Source organism: Lepus europaeus, chromosome 9 (genome assembly GCF_033115175.1).
Source record: "Lepus europaeus isolate LE1 chromosome 9, mLepTim1.pri, whole genome shotgun sequence".
In the NCBI taxonomy this organism is placed as follows: domain Eukaryota; kingdom Metazoa; phylum Chordata; class Mammalia; order Lagomorpha; family Leporidae; genus Lepus; species Lepus europaeus.
In genome coordinates this window covers 125,657,924-125,672,945 of record NC_084835.1, presented here as the reverse complement: position 1 = coordinate 125,672,945, position 15,022 = coordinate 125,657,924, and the positions used below count along the sequence as shown (strand labels likewise).

Below are 15,022 nucleotides of genomic sequence, written 5' to 3'. Positions count from 1 at the left end.
GGGCAGGAGCACCTGCTGCCCGGCGGGCTGTGAGCTGCCCCGGGCCCCAGGAAGGCTCCCAGTTAGAAGCTCTCAACTGTAAATCCGTGCCTGCGTTGACTCAGTGAGCAGCTGCTCTGGTCTGGAAGTTCAGGCTTGCTCTCACGTCCAGATCCCTCACCCCCTCCACGTTGTGAGATGAGTCTCAGCTCAGAGGGACTCAGGACTGTGGACCAAAGACGCAGGCGCTGAGTGAGGGACATGGAGTCGGACACCAGCGGTCGCCCGCCGGGTCCGAGGCGGCTCTGCCGACTCCGCTGTGTCTGAGGAGCACTTACCTGCCTGCAGCTGCCCGTGCGTGATCACTGTGCCACGTCCATCAGGTGGAAATTGTCTGTGATGGTGCTGCAAGCCTGGAGCGCCCATGGACGCACAGCATGGTCCTGACGAGGGTGTTTCCCCGAGGCGAGCCGCCTGCCCGGGACCCTTGGGAGGCCCCAGCAGCCCAGTGACAGCTCTGGACACGGGCGCTGTCCCCTGTGGACACGATGCAGGGCCCTTTGGAGGCTGTGGGCAGATGTGCTCCGCCCACATCCATCACCTTATGGGCGAGATGAGCTCCTGAGAGGTGTTGGAGACTGACGGGGGGTCAGCCAGGGCTGTGCCCTCTGCCCGGCTGCCTGCCCCTTCTCTCCTCTCTCACAGGTGGAGCCCTGTCCCCCCGCCCCCCGGAGCCTGCCCAGTCTTAGCCTCATGGCTCTGGGCTCACCTACAGCCCACCTGTGCCCCTTGCACCTCAGGCTTGAGGCCCCGTTGTCCAGCCCTGGTTTCTGTTGGGCAGGAGGGGCCTCTTCCCGCTCAGTCCCTGTCCCTCCTGGCCCCTCTGGAGGCATTGCTGGGGACACCTGCATTTCCAAGGGCCTGAGCGCAGCCATGACTGCCGCTGGCCCAGGTCTGTGTGGTGTGCAACTCACGGTGAGCGGAGTGGGCCGCTGCCTATCACAGCTGACTACAGAGAGCAGTCTGCAGTTAAAACTAAATGGTTCTCGCCATTTTGTTGGTAATTCTTAGACAAATGGTGACACATCTTCCAAGCAGTGTGAGTGCCCCTGGCTCTGGACAAGTGTTTCGTCGGGAGCCACAGGCCAACCGCAGCGGGCGCTGGGCATTGGGGGCCGGGGGCTGGCCACAGTGGCCACTGGCATTGGGGGCCGTGGGCTGGCTGCAGTGGGCGCTGGGCATTGGGGGCCGGGGGCTGGCCACAGTGGCCACTGGCATTGGGGGCCGTGGGCTGGCTGCAGTGGGCGCTGGGCATTGGGGGCCAGGGCCTGGCCACAGCAGCCACTGGGCGTTGGGGGCCGTGGGCTGTCTGCAGTGGGCACTGGGTGTTGGAGGCTGGGGGCTGGCCACAAGCAGCCACTGGACGTTGGGGGCCAGGGGCCGTCTGCAGTGGGCGCTGGGCGATGGGGGCCGGGGGCTGGCTGTAGGGAAGGAAGCAGAGCTGGGACTCCTGTGGGCTGTGCGGGCTCCCTGGGTGGACCGCAAGAGCAGGAGGTGTGGGCAGCACAGGGCATGGCGGCCTCCTGGTTATAGGGCAGTGCCCTTGGTGCCAGGGCTTGGCTCTGAGTGCCTCTCTCACGCACACCAGCTGCTCCAGGCAACACCAGCGGCCACAGATGATCTTCTGGCATAATCTGTGTTCTCTCACGTGGACTCCACAGTGAGTTTCACTGGACTACCAGCGACAGCCCGGCCCACGCGCCTCTGCACCCGCTGGTGCTGCCTGGGGCTCGGGGTCGTGCTGTGGAGGAAGAGGCCTGGGGAGCAGCCGGCAGCCCCTGGTGTGCCCGTGTTGCCCAAGCCAGCACTGGGCCCCAGGCAGTGCCGCACCCCTGGTGTATCCCCCAGTACAGCCAGTGGCTGCTCTGGGTCTCCATCTGGTGCAGAGGGACCCCGGGCAAGGGGCCCCAGGTAGTGGAAGAGATTCTGCACTGAGTGGCTGCTGCCCAGACACGGCAGGGCCTCGGCCCTGGGCCTGGGGGGCACTCACTGTTGGCCGCAGTGAGGCACCCGCTCTGGACTTGCCATTGGTAGCCGTGCTGCAGGCCAGGGGTCTGAAGTGGACCCTGGTGCACACTCTGAGCCTTATCCAGGCCTGGTGGGAGGCCTCCCTGACCTGTGTGCACAGACACAAGCAGCCGCCCGCCCCAGCATCCGGTAGCTGCCCCGGAGGACAGCCTGGCCCTGGAGTCTGAAAGAGGCCACGCACAGATGGCGACGGTGTAATCCCACGGCAAGTGCTTCAGAAGCGAGGCTTTGTGAGTGGATCTCCAGCTTGAGCTCCACAGGACTGGAGTCTTCCCTGTGTTGAGGACCAGGGCTGGGCCTCTGGCAGGGGTAGGAAATAAAATTGGGAGAAGAAAATGAAATTTAATTTGCATTAAACAGGCTATGGGGAGATGGCAGGCTTTTTTTAGACTTTTGTCTAAAAATGTGACCTTCCAAATTGTTTCCTTTGTGAAAACATAAGATTTAACACGCTGCTTGATAAAGAAGCTGTGAAAATTTTGCTCTTGTGAAAAGGTATTTTGGAACCAAAGTTGGAATTTTAGGAATGGGGCATTCTTCAGAACAAATTTTATTTTTAAGCTGGTTTGGAATGTTTGCCTAATCAGGTCCACATGTGCTGGCTGTTGCTGGAAGGAGGGCGTCTGGGGCAGAGGCCGCGTCCCTGCCGAGGGGGCAGCGGGATAACGGAAGCCGCACTCGCGCTGGGCTCTCGGGTGCTGGGGGCAGAGGGCAGTCAGGGTGCAGCCGTGGCTCACCCATCTTTTCCAGAGTTCGGTTCATGCCGCACCCCGGACCAGAGCTCCCCACCCCCTCTGGCCCCTGGCGTGCTGTTCCCACCCGGCCTGGGTGGCTCCTGCTCTGGGCCCCCAGTGTGCGTCGCCGGGAGCCCTGGCTCTGAGCACCCCGTGCTGAGATGCAGCAGGAAGAACTGCCCGGTGCTCCGCTCCCCACGTGGCCCTGCACACGTGTGTTCACCTGTGACACACAGTTCCAGCAGGTCCCACCTCTTCCTGATGGAAGAGTCTGGCTGATTTGTCATGCTCAGGCCGCTGGGCCCACGGAGAGCTGCTGACTCTCACGCACCCTGAGGTCTGCGGAATTCCCTCGGAGGCACAGACAGACCACAGGAGCCTGAACCCAGGGCAGGGCCAGAGGGGTCCGAGTGGGTCAGGATCTGGCAAGCACAGCAAGGGGCAGAGGTTCGTGACCCTGGGTCTTAGTGTTTGCCGTTTCAAGGTTCCCAAAGAAGAGGCAGCCGTGGCATAGACAAGGAGCTCAGGCCCAGCCCCTGCGTCCACCGTGTCCTCTCCCCAGGGGCCTCGTGGTGGTCCCCCCAGAGACTGGGTTGAAGCGTGACACCTCCATGGGCTCTCCAACTGCACGCGTTTTCCTGGTTTGCAAAGGAGGCAGCTCCTGCAAGGGGAGACCCAGGAGTGGGCACCTGTGAGCCCCACACACTCTGCAGCCTGGGAGGCCAAGGGGAGGGAGGAAGGCCCCTACCTCAGGGTCCCCGTGGGGGACAGGCGGCAGAAAGTTGGAGACAGGAAACTGGCACTGTGCCCTGCCTGGCGAGCAGTGGTCTCCCAGAGTGGCGGGGCACAGGCTGTGACGTGACTGCTCGGTGGCCTCGCCGTGGTGGGGAGGGGCAGGCGGGCATGGCCCCAGGCTCGGACCCTGACGTTCATCTGGTTCACCGTAACTTAAACAGGGTGACAATCTTAATATTCAAAGTTGGTGTCTGACCCAGAGAGTTGTTCAAGGAAAAGTGTGGAACCCAAAATTGCAAGGCTCAAGGACTTGCACACTGCCACCTCTTGCTGCTTGCTTTCTGGGTGAAATTAATAGCATTTTGAATAACAAAAAAAGTTGTAGCTTATGTAGTTTGAAGGTGAGGGCTGGTTTCTGACTTGGAGGTAAGATCGGCTCTAGCAGGTTGGCAGCCCCCATCTCCCTGGCCCTGCACTGGGTCGGAAGGCACAGCCCTCCTGCCAGCCCCTGCCTCTCTGGACTTTTGCTGCAGGGTGTCCGTGCTCGGGTTCAAGTCCCGGCTCTGGCTCCTGACTCCAGCTTCCTGCTCGTGCGCGCCCTGGAAGGCGGTGGTTGTGTGATTGGGTCCCTGCCACCCACGTGTGGCTCCCACCTTTGGGCTAACTCAGCCCTGGCTCTATGGGCATCTGGGGAGTGAACCAGCAGATGGAAGTGCTCTCTTTCTCTGCCTCTTGAATAAATAAATAAGTTTTTAAAAGCAATTTAAGATCTAATTCCAGAACTTTCCACAAGATGAAGATTGGCCCCATGCACAATGGTCATTTAGCAGTGGAGCATCTGGAACCCCCGGTCAGGCTGCCCTGCCTCAGGCCTGGGTTTCATGTGCAACATGGCTGGGAGGAGAACAAGTGAGTGACAGGCGTGGTGCTGTGGCCGTGGCCATGTGCCTGCTGCGTCCAGTGACAGGCGTGGTGCTGTGGCCTCGGGCCTGTGTCTGCTGCGTCCAGCGACAGGCATGGGGCCCCAAGGAGCTGGCCAGCACCACCCACCCTGAGGAGGTCCTGCTCCCACCCCGGGTCTCAGGGCTTCCAGATGACAAGGGCAGACCCCAGGCAGCTTTGTTGGGGGCGCCCTGTGGAAAACCATCAGGTGTTTTTATTGTTATTTTTTACATAAGGAAGCCCATTTTAGGAACAGCACAGGGAACTCCAGGGTCTCCCATCAGCTTCTGCCTCTCCCATCACAGGGGCACCTGCTCCTGCTGGCTGGGAAGAGCCTCAGGTCCTAGGTCCTAGGCCACCTCCCACATTCCCAAAGGAGCTGCCACTTGGCCTGCACCTTCTGCCCAAGAGCCATCCGGTATTAATCTCCTCGGCCATCAACAAGCAAGCTCGTGCCTCTCCCGACTCCACTGTACCCGCCCCCTGGTGTCCCCTGAACCCGCACCCCTCACCTGAAACATTTCACAGCCCACCCAGCCCCCCTGAGTGTGCTGACCGCAGCATCCAGCACTTCCCGTGTGTTTGTGACGAAGCGTTGAACGGCTCTTGTAATGGACTGAGTGGAAGATGTCCTTCTTCGCCCTGGCTCCGTGCTGACTTGGGACAGAGACCACATCCCCCACATGGCCCAAGAAGCACCTGCTGCGTCTGGTGGTGCTGGCCCAGGGCGGAGACCTGTTTCCGGAACACAGGCATGGCCCACCTGTCCCGGTGGTGTCCAGATGTGGACGCGGAGAACGGGCTGCACTGGGGCAGCCAGGCGGACACTGCCTTCTGCAGTCCTTCCCAAGGCTGTTGTTTCCGTGTGGCCTGAGTGTGCCTTCGGCTGTCAGTCCCTGAGCCGGTGTGTGGGGAGGGACGGGCTCCGTGCTGTCTCCAGGCGGAGGGGATTTTGCCTGCACCGCCCCTTCCAGAGCTGTCAGCCTGGGCTCACGTCCCCAGAAGCCACAGTGGGGCTCCCTAAATGACCGAGGCCTGGCGCCCCTCCACCAAGGAGCTGGTCGCCCGGGTTCAGGGCTCCTGTGTGCTGTCAGGAAGTAGGGGTCGGGGGATGTTTTACACCTTCGGAGGAAAACTGGCCCAGGGAGGCCTCGCTGCCCTCTCCTGCCCACCGACACGGCCTGAGGCTTAATTTTTATTCATCTGTGGTCTTCAGTCTTTTGCAGCCACATAAATGAGGGCTGTTGACATGGGGCTGCCTCATGGGTGCCCTGGCCACACTTTCATGGGTGAAGCAGAGGAATTGGCCCCATACGTGCAGCTGACACCCTGGACCCATAGTCCAGTGTCCAGGAGGGGGCTCGTGGGGCCCCCTACATCAAAGGCAAAAGAGGTGTAATTTAAAAATGAAATAAGTTCACAAATGTTTTTAATGACATTAATTTGAAAGGCAGAGAGGAAGAGACAAGCAGCTTGCATCTGCTGGTTCACTCCCCAGATGGCCCAGCGGCCAGCACCGGCCTGGAGCCCAGAGCCCCGAGCCCCGAGCCCCATCTGTGTCTCCCACGTGGAGGGCGGGAGCCCAGGCACTTGGTCGTCCACGGCTGCTGAACGCCGGCCTCACAGGCAGAGGCTGCGGCTGCACCAGCAGATGTGTTTCTGCCGTGGGAAAAGTGCTCCAAGCACCCCCTGGGTGCTCCCCACCCCCCTCAGCCTTTGGGAAGCTGACCTGGGTGATGCGGGTTTGATCCTGCAGAGCTCCTTTAGGGTAAGGCGGCGCACCCCGCAGCGGCCAGGCAGAGACCACGGCCGTTCCTGCCGGGCACTCCGCCCTCCCGTGCCTTGACCTGCGAGCGGCCATGTGTGACTGGAACAGGAACCGTCTGAGTGATTGATTTAGAGCCTCCGTCTGTGGTTGAGAAAGGAGGACAAGAGGTCCATTGCCAGGCTCCCGCGGGGGGCGGAGCTGTGAGCCCGCAGGCCCCGCCTCCCGGCCCTGTGGAAGCTGCTCAGGTGCGCGCACACACACACACACACACACACACCCCGGGCCTGACCCTCGACCTCTGTGGCTGCCAGGCACCTCCCTTCCGACTCCCGCCTCTGCCCTTTGGGCCATTTGGGGTCCGTTTGCAGGCTCCCAGAGAGCTTTGAACTCGGGCTCTGTGCTGCCCGGTGAGTGCGGAGCCTCCTGGGTCACGTCGTCGGCTTGCCGGGCGCGGGGCAGCGGGCTCAGCAGACGGGGGGCTGGGCCGGGGGGCCGGAGCGCGTCTGCTGGCTCCGCTCCGCGGCCTCTCACCGCCCCCTCCCCCTCTCTGCTGTTCCAGAAGAGGCCGAGCACGACAGCTTCGGGCCCGGCTCGCTGCCGAGGAAGAAGAAGGTGCTGGTGTCGCTGCGGGACGAGGGCCGGCGGCGGGCGCAGCTGCGCATCGGCTCGCCCCACGACTTCCGCCCCGTGTCCTCCGTCATCGACGTGGACATCCTGCCCGAGACGCACCGCAGGGTGCGGCTGTACAGGCACGGCTGCGAGAAGCCGCTGGGCTTCTACATCCGGGACGGGGCCAGCGTGCGCGTGACGCCGCACGGGCTGGAGAAGGTCCCGGGCATCTTCATCTCCCGCATGGTGCCCGGGGGCCTCGCCGAGAGCACGGGGCTGCTGGCCGTGAACGACGAGGTGCTGGAGGTGAACGGCATCGAGGTGGCCGGGAAGACGCTGGACCAGGTCACGGACATGATGATCGCCAACAGCCACAACCTCATCGTCACCGTCAAGCCCGCCAACCAGAGGAACAACGTGGTCCGCGGCAGCCGCGCGTCCGGCAGCTCCGGCCAGTCCTCGGACAGCGCCGCCAGCCACCACGGCCTGCCGGCCGCCCATGTCCTGCAGAACTTCCACCCCGACGAGATGGAGAGCGACGAGGAGGCCGACATCGTCATCGAGGGCGCCCTGGAGCCCCCGCACCGCAAGGCGCAGGGCCCGCCCGCGGGCAGCCTGTCCCGGGCCAACGGCACCAGCCTGGCGCACCGGCTGCACCGGGACCTGGCCCTGAGCGGCTCCGGACGAGAGAGCATCCACAAACTGCTCAGCTCCCTGAAGGTGGACCCCCGCCACAGCCTGGCCTTCCCCCAGGGCGGGGTGGAGGAGCACGGGCCCGCCGTGACCCTCTAGGCCTAGCTGACCACACCGGGCTGACAGCTGCCCAGGAGAGACGTTTTTAACTTTTTATGCCAATTTTAAAAAAGAATAATTGTATACTTCACACCTTCCTACGCTATTTCAATACTATTTTTATAGCATTTCCCTACAGAACTTGCCACAAACACGCGTGTACACACACGCACACGCCAGCCGAGTGCAGCTCTGGCATCTTTGCCAAGGGACTGAGGAGGTCGACACAGAGTTCCTTTTTTAAGATGAAGCTTTAAAATTGCTTTTTTAGAATGGTCAAATCCATGTTTCCAACTTCACTGGTACAGAGACCCCCGGTGGTGGGCGGTGTGGCACGGCGTGTCCCGGGGCTCCCACCAGCTGCAGGCGTCGGGGTGGCCGAGGGGCAGCGGGCACCAGGGACGGGGTTTTGGAGAAGGAACACGGCCTCGCCTGTCACGGGGGAGGGGGGGTCGCCCACTGTTCCAGTGCGGGGAGGGCCCGGGGCTGCCCTCCGGGGGAAGTGTGGACGGGCGTCCGGAAGGCTGTGTGCTCACCAGCGGGCAGTCGGGGGGAGCTCCTGTTCTTTCACTGTTAACAGGTCACGTGGGACTTTATTTTTTAACAAATATTAAATTTATTGTCACTTCTCTTTGATCTTACATTTACATACTAAGTGATTTTAAACATTCCTGTTTGATCAAATTAAGTTTTTTACAGTGTTTTCTGTTTGGATAAATGTCAGGGAGAAAAGTTACTTTTATACTTTGAGAACTAACCTTTGACCAAATAAATCTTTGCTATAAATACAGGTAAAAATATTTCTGTAGGTCACTGGGCCAGCTCTGCCTGTGGCTGCGCCCTGTGGCGCAGTGCCACCTGCTGGTCAGTGGCAGGACTAGCCTGGTTTCGTGCCACAGGGACCTGAACCTGTCCTGGGCCCTCGGGAAGCTGTCTCTCGGGCAGAGTAGCTTTGCTGAGTCCCCGTGGTCTCTGCACAGGTGTGATGCAGTCTGAGCGCGCAGGGAAGACCAGAGCTGCCCCCTTCAGGTCTCGGCGAGGACCCTAGCCCCCTGCTTTGGGCTCTGAGTGGTGCAGGACCCCCGTGGAGGCCGGCGGGCGGGGCTTTTGCCAGCATGAGTTCCCATCCTTAGCTGAGGGGCTGCAGGTTCTGGACGCCTGACAGGGACCTGGGACACAGCTGCTCCTTCCATGCGTGAGTCGTTAACAAATGTGAATCGTTTTTTAAAGAAGCAGAGAGGCTCGCCCTGAAGTCCCCGTGCTGCTGGCCAGGATTTTAGTTTCGAGCTGCTGGGAGCTCCTCGAGTGTATTTTTCTACCCAAGTCTGTATTTCTCCCACTATCTTTTTTTCTTTAAAAAAAAAAAAAAAAAAAAAACTGTTGGCCGGCGCCGTGGCTCAGTAGGCTAATCCTCCGCCTTGCGGCGCCGGCACACCGGGTTCTAGTCCCGGTCGGGGCACCGATCCTGTCCCGGTTGCCCCTCTTCCAGGCCAGCTCTCTGCTATGGCCCGGGAGTGCAGTGGAGGATGGCCCAAGTGCTTGGGCCCTGCATCCCATGGAAGACCAGGAGAAGCACCTGGCTCCTGCCATTGGATCAGCGCGGTGCGCCGGCCGCAGTGCGCCTACCGCGGCGGCCATTGGAGGGTGAACCAATGGCAAAAGGAAGACCTTTCTCTCTCTCTCTCACTGTCCACTCTGCCCGTCAAAAACTAAAAAATAAATAAATAAAAAAAAAACCTGTTGTATACTAAAGTGTTTTATATGTCAGAATAAAAGCTCTTGTACTTCTGGGTTAATAACTGCACTCCTGATGTACATCAGTGTGCTCTCCGTAAAGGAAGCATGAGACACACACACACACACACACACCCGAGCACGACTCTGCCGGCCTCCGTCCTGGTGCCTGGGGGAAGGAGCTCCTTACACAGCTGCAAGTGGCTTCAGCCCCGGTCAGGGGTTCACATCCAACACTGGGCGCCCCCTGGCTGGGCATCCAGTGAGGCCGGGAGGGGAAGCCGGGAAGAGCCTCCCTCCAGGGCCGTCCCTAGCCGGGCCCGGCACCTCCTGCTCTGACAACAGCCGCCTGCACCCCCCAAGTGACCACCGCGGCATCCAGCCTGGGTCAGGGCCGTCGTGGACGTGTCACGGTGTGCTTACCCATTACTCCAGACCCTTTTTTTTTTGGACAGGCAGAGTGGATAGTGAGAGAGAGAGACAGAGAGAAAGGTCTTCCTTTGCTGTTGGTTCACCCTCCAATGGCCGCTGCGGCCAGCGCATCGCGCTGATCCGAAGCCAGGAGCCAGGTGCTTCTCCTGGTCTCCCATGGGGTGTAGGGCCCAAGCACTTGGGCCATCCTCCACTGCACTCCCGGGCCACAGCAGAGAGCTGGCCTGGAAGAGGGGCAACCGGGACAGAATCTGGCGCCCCAACCGGGACTAGAACCCGGGGTGCCGGCACCGCAGGCGGAGGATTAGCCTAGTGAGCCGTGACACCGGCCTACTGCAGACCACAGCACAGGGCTTCTTTAAGTCCTTTTGAGAAAATGAAGTTCTAAATGTGCCCGGTCCATCTAACGTCCCGTCACCGAATGGACGCACACCACACAGTACGGATGCAGTGCCGGCAGCCAGTGCCAAGGTCCCCGAGGAAACGCGCTGGCTGGAGCTCCAGGGTCTATCGCATCCTCAGCAAGTAGCTGGCCACTCGCCCCACACAGCCCACAGATGAGCACTACTGCCTGGCACGTGTGACACGCACACACACATGTGAGCAGAGGCCACACACACCAGCTGCCAGATCCAGAAGCAGCTGGGTCCTATGCAGGCAGTGAGGGGTGCTGAGGCTCGTGAAACACGGCAAGTGTATCTGGAAAATGCTAGGGCCTCCCCCAGCCAGACACCAAGGACATCACATTACAGAGAGAGACATCACATCTCTCAGAGGATCAGGGTCAGGAACACACAGCCGCACAGCCAGACCAGAGAGGGACATCACATCTCTCAGAGGATCAGCATCACACAGCCACACAACCAGACCAGAGACATCACATCTGTCAGAGGATCAGGGTCAGGAACACACAGCCGCACAGCCAGACCAGAGAGAAACAACACATCTCAGAGGATCAGGGTCAGGATCACAGCCACACACCATCCTGCACTGTAACCCAGACTAGAGAGGGCAGCAGTGACACACGAGGGTCAGGCTCTGAAAACAGCAGTCAATACCTCAGGCTTCCATAGCTCAACAAGCAGGGCAATGGCCACATGTGCGCGGGGACCCTCGTCAGGAACCCACGGCTACAGAGGACGCGTCTGCTCCCTGCCCCGGGAGCGCTGCCGGCCCTGCTCCTGGGTGGCAGCCGGCACTTTTTTCTCCTCCGGCAATACAGCTCCCTCCCCCGGGTCGTCCTCCCTCCAGTGCTGAGCGTCCAGTGGTTTGGTTGAGCACGGGGAGCCCTGAGCCACGAGGTCCCCACGCTGTGTGTTTCCAGGAACTGAAGACTGCAGCAGCAGGGCGCCACGGGTCCCCTCGCCTGCAGGTGGAGGCCAGGGCTCACACATGGTGACACCCCCAGTGCCTCCAGCAGTGCTGAGCCGCACAAGTCCAGCAAGAGGATGCTGCATCTGTCTGGGGCTCTGTCCTGGCTGCCCTCGCACACAGAGCGGCCAGGGCACCTCCCTGCTGTGTCCGAGACAGGACACACCAGCAGCCACAGAAAGCAAGCCGCTTCGCATCCTGTTCCTCACTGCATCAAGAAATAGCTGAGAAGCCGCTGCTACGGGGTCACCTGAACAGAACTCCGACGCCCACCAGCAACCGCTTACCACGCCCAGGCCCACACAGGCCTCCTCCCGCTCCCACCAGGGTCAGCGGTCAGTGCGTCTACACAAACGGCGCTGCACGATTCAGCGCAGAGGGCCAGAGAGTACATTTCCAAGGCTGAGCAACAGCAGGTGCAAAGTGACTGCACCTGCTCGCTGGGAGGTCCTGGCACCCAGGCAACTCCACGAGAAGGGCATTGTCTGGGGCCAGCTCAGGCCCAAGCAAGGCCACAACCGCTCCACGTCCCCAACCACAGACTCCATGTCCACCCCAAAGCTTTAAAGAAGAAGATGCCCACGCTGGCCCCTGCTGGCTCAGAGGGACCAGAGCACCAGCTCTCACCTCAGCGCCCGTGCATCCTGGTCTCTGCTTTCCTCCCACCCTGCGGGAAAGCTGCACACGTGAGCACACACGGAGGGGCACACATGAGCACACGCGTGGAGGAGGGCACACACGTGAGCACACATGGAGGGGGCCACACAGGTGAACACATGCATAGAAGTGGCCGCACACGTGGAGGAGGGCCACACGTGAGCACACATGGAGGGCACACACATGAGCACACGTGGAGGGGGCCACACAGGTGAACACATGCATAGAAGTGGCCACACACGTGAGCAATGTGGAGGAGGGCCACACACGTGAGCATACGTGGAGGGGGCCACACAGGTGAACACATGCATAGAAGTGGCCACACACGTGAGCAATGTGGAGGAGGGCCACACACGTGAGCATACGTGGAGGGGGCCACACAGGTGAACACATGCATAGAAGTGGCCACACACGTGAGCAATATGGAGGAGGGCCACACACGTGAGCATACGTGGAGGGGGCCACACATGTGAGCACCCGCGCAGTGGGACCAGAGAGCCCACAGGGCCCCTGACGTCCTCCTAGATGGAAGGGGGTCCTGACTACAACTTCCTCACGCGCAGTCCGAGGCTCCCGCGGCCGCGTCTGCCCGAGCCGGCAGCGCCGGGCCCGTGACCACTTGGACTTCACGGCTGGAGCCTCCTGAAGCGACTCCCCCGTCCTCTCCGTGCCGCTCGCAGATGGGGGTCTGCCGCTGGAGACCGCCCCGCCAGACACAGGCTGGATGCGGAGGCCATGGTGCCGCCCGCGGGGCTCAGCCGTCGGTGCCGCTGCACCCACACTCCCGCATGGGCGTCTGTGGTCACCCAGCCGAGGCTGGATTCAAGGAGGACGGTGCCAGGAACCAGCCAGTGCTGCTGGGCGCGGAGACAGCTCCACAGCCGTGAGAAATGTCCACCTGTAGCCTGCCCCTCACGGACCCACACAGAACCAAGAGCTGAGCACACAGACGCAAACACGCCCGTTGTCACGGAAACACTCAGCACTGACTGATCTTAGAGACCCGGTGGGCGGCTCACAGGGACATGCTGAGCAGCACAGCGTGCTGGCCCCGCGGAGGAAAGCTCCCGCCATCGCCCAGCACCACCACGGGCGTGAGGCAGCTGTCTTGGCTTTGTGTCGTCCCAGCTCTGCACCCTCACCACTGAACGCGCCAGGAACGAGCAAGTACATGGTGAGACCCGTGGGGAGCAGGCGGGCCGGACCTCACCGCACGCCAAGCCCGGCGCCTCGGCTGCCACGCGTGTTCTCAGTCCGCACGCTCGGGGGTGGAGGTGCTGGAGGGTCGGTCCCGTCAGGCTGCACGGGGCATGAGTCACGGGAACAATGGGAGTTCTACTTCGCAGTCCCCATAGGCATTCAACTTGTCAACTCTGCATTACTGCTAAAAACTAAGACTTCACTTCCTGCGTTAAATGCACAGATTTAGCTAATCCTAGTTATTTTTCAGAGAGGAAAGCTTCACGCGGGGTCTGGGCCTTCTACCCAGAACTGACGGATTGTTCCAGCGTGTTCCTATCTCCAGTGCTGCTGTAGTTTAAACACAGGATACGGTCATGCATTTAAATCGCCAAGATATTGGGCTTTTACCTACACTCCAGCATCCAGAAACCAACTGAATGTACAGCAGAGAAAACAGCTACTTGAGCAATTTACTGTCTCATTTTGGGCTAGGGTAGTGTCCTCAGCACCAGACAGGGAACCAGCACCCGCGCCGAGCCGTCCAGGGTGGTTCGTGCCTGCAGGCCCTGGTGGGCTGTGCCAGCCACACACAGGAGGCTCAGGCATTGCAACTCATGCTCAACATTCATCTCTGGCCAGCGCCGCGGCTCATTAGGCTAATCCTCCGCCTGCGGCGCCAGCACCCCGGGTTCTAGTCCCGGTCGGGGTGCCGGATTCTGTCCCGGTTGCCCCTCTTCCAGTCCAGCTCTCTGCTGTGGCCAGGGAGTGCAGTGGAGGATGGCCCAAGTGCTTGGGCCCTGCGCCCCATGGGAGACCAGGGGAAGCACCTGGCTCCTGGCTTCGGATCAGCATGGTGCACCGGCCGCGGCGGCCATTGAGGGGTGAACCAACAGCAAAGGAAGACCTTTCTCTCTGTTTCTCTCTGTCCACTCTGCCTGTCAAAAAAAAAAAAAACAAACAAAAAAAAACACCCATTCATCTCTAATTCTGACGTTTCAGAAACTACACACATGGAGGGTAACGAGGATCAGCTTTTACCTGGATGACGTCTTCTACCCTGGCGTAAGCTCAGGCCGGACGGCGCTGCAGAGGCGTGCAGAGGTCCTCGGCCGTCTGAATTCCACAACCGACGGGGCCGAGCCCACACTAGGCGGGCAGAACTGAGCTGGCCCTGCGCATCCGGTCTGCCTTTAGGACGGCAAGCTCGCCCAGGCAAGCAGCTCACTAACCTACTGTCCAGGAAGTGAAAAAGACCCACTATTCTCTGTCTCTCTTGCAGACAGACCACCCTGCCCCCCACCCCCACCCCGGAATCGTGGGTGAGAGCTTGGCACAGGCCCGCAAATGCAGAGCAGGAGGTCACGTGCAGAACTGAAGTGCTGAGAAACTACATTTTTAAATTGCACCCAGTCTCTCAGACATGACGGAAATCCTGGTGCTGGAACCAAGAGGTGTTCGTTTGGAAAACATGTTGTACACTTTTTAAAGATTTATTCGTTAATTTGAAAGGCAGAGTGACAGAGAGGCAGAGACAGAAAGAGATATCCCCTGGTTCACTTCGCAAGCGGCTGCAACGGCCAGAGCTGAGCCAGGAGCCAGGAGCTTCTTCCGGGTCTCCCCTGCAGGTGCAGGGGCTCAAGGACTTGGGCATCTTCTGCTTTCCCAGGCTTATTAGCAGGGAGCTGGACTGGAAGTGGAGCAGCTGGGACCAGAACTGGCGCCCGTACAGGATACCAGCACCGCAGGCAGTGGCTTTACCCATTCCCCCACAGTGCCGGCCCCTGTGTGCACTGCTAAAAGTGAATCTAAGATTAAAGTGGGACTCAAACAGGCGAGAATTTACAGCCATTGCTATGTCCTGAGACATTATCACTTTACCACTACAGACCTTGTACCAGATTTTTCAAACTTGAAAGGCAGAATCAAGGATAGATGACAGACACACAGAATTTCCATCCACTGGTTCACTCCCCAAATGACCACAACAGCCAGGTCTGGA

At 60.4% G+C, this 15,022-nt stretch overlaps 1 protein-coding gene across 1 annotated transcript in view; it reads left to right on the top strand.

The window, feature by feature from the left end:
• The window catches only part of PARD6G (par-6 family cell polarity regulator gamma), a 75,337-nt gene extending 65,805 nt beyond the window's left edge, over window positions 1-9,532 (top strand). Inside the window, exon 3 of the mRNA XM_062200321.1 lies at window positions 6,806-9,532. Coding sequence (XP_062056305.1) covers window positions 6,806-7,647 — 842 coding nt within the window. The 3' untranslated portion in view covers window positions 7,648-9,532. The remainder of the gene's footprint in view (window positions 1-6,805) is intronic.
• Window positions 9,533-15,022: the final 5,490 nt, after the last annotated feature.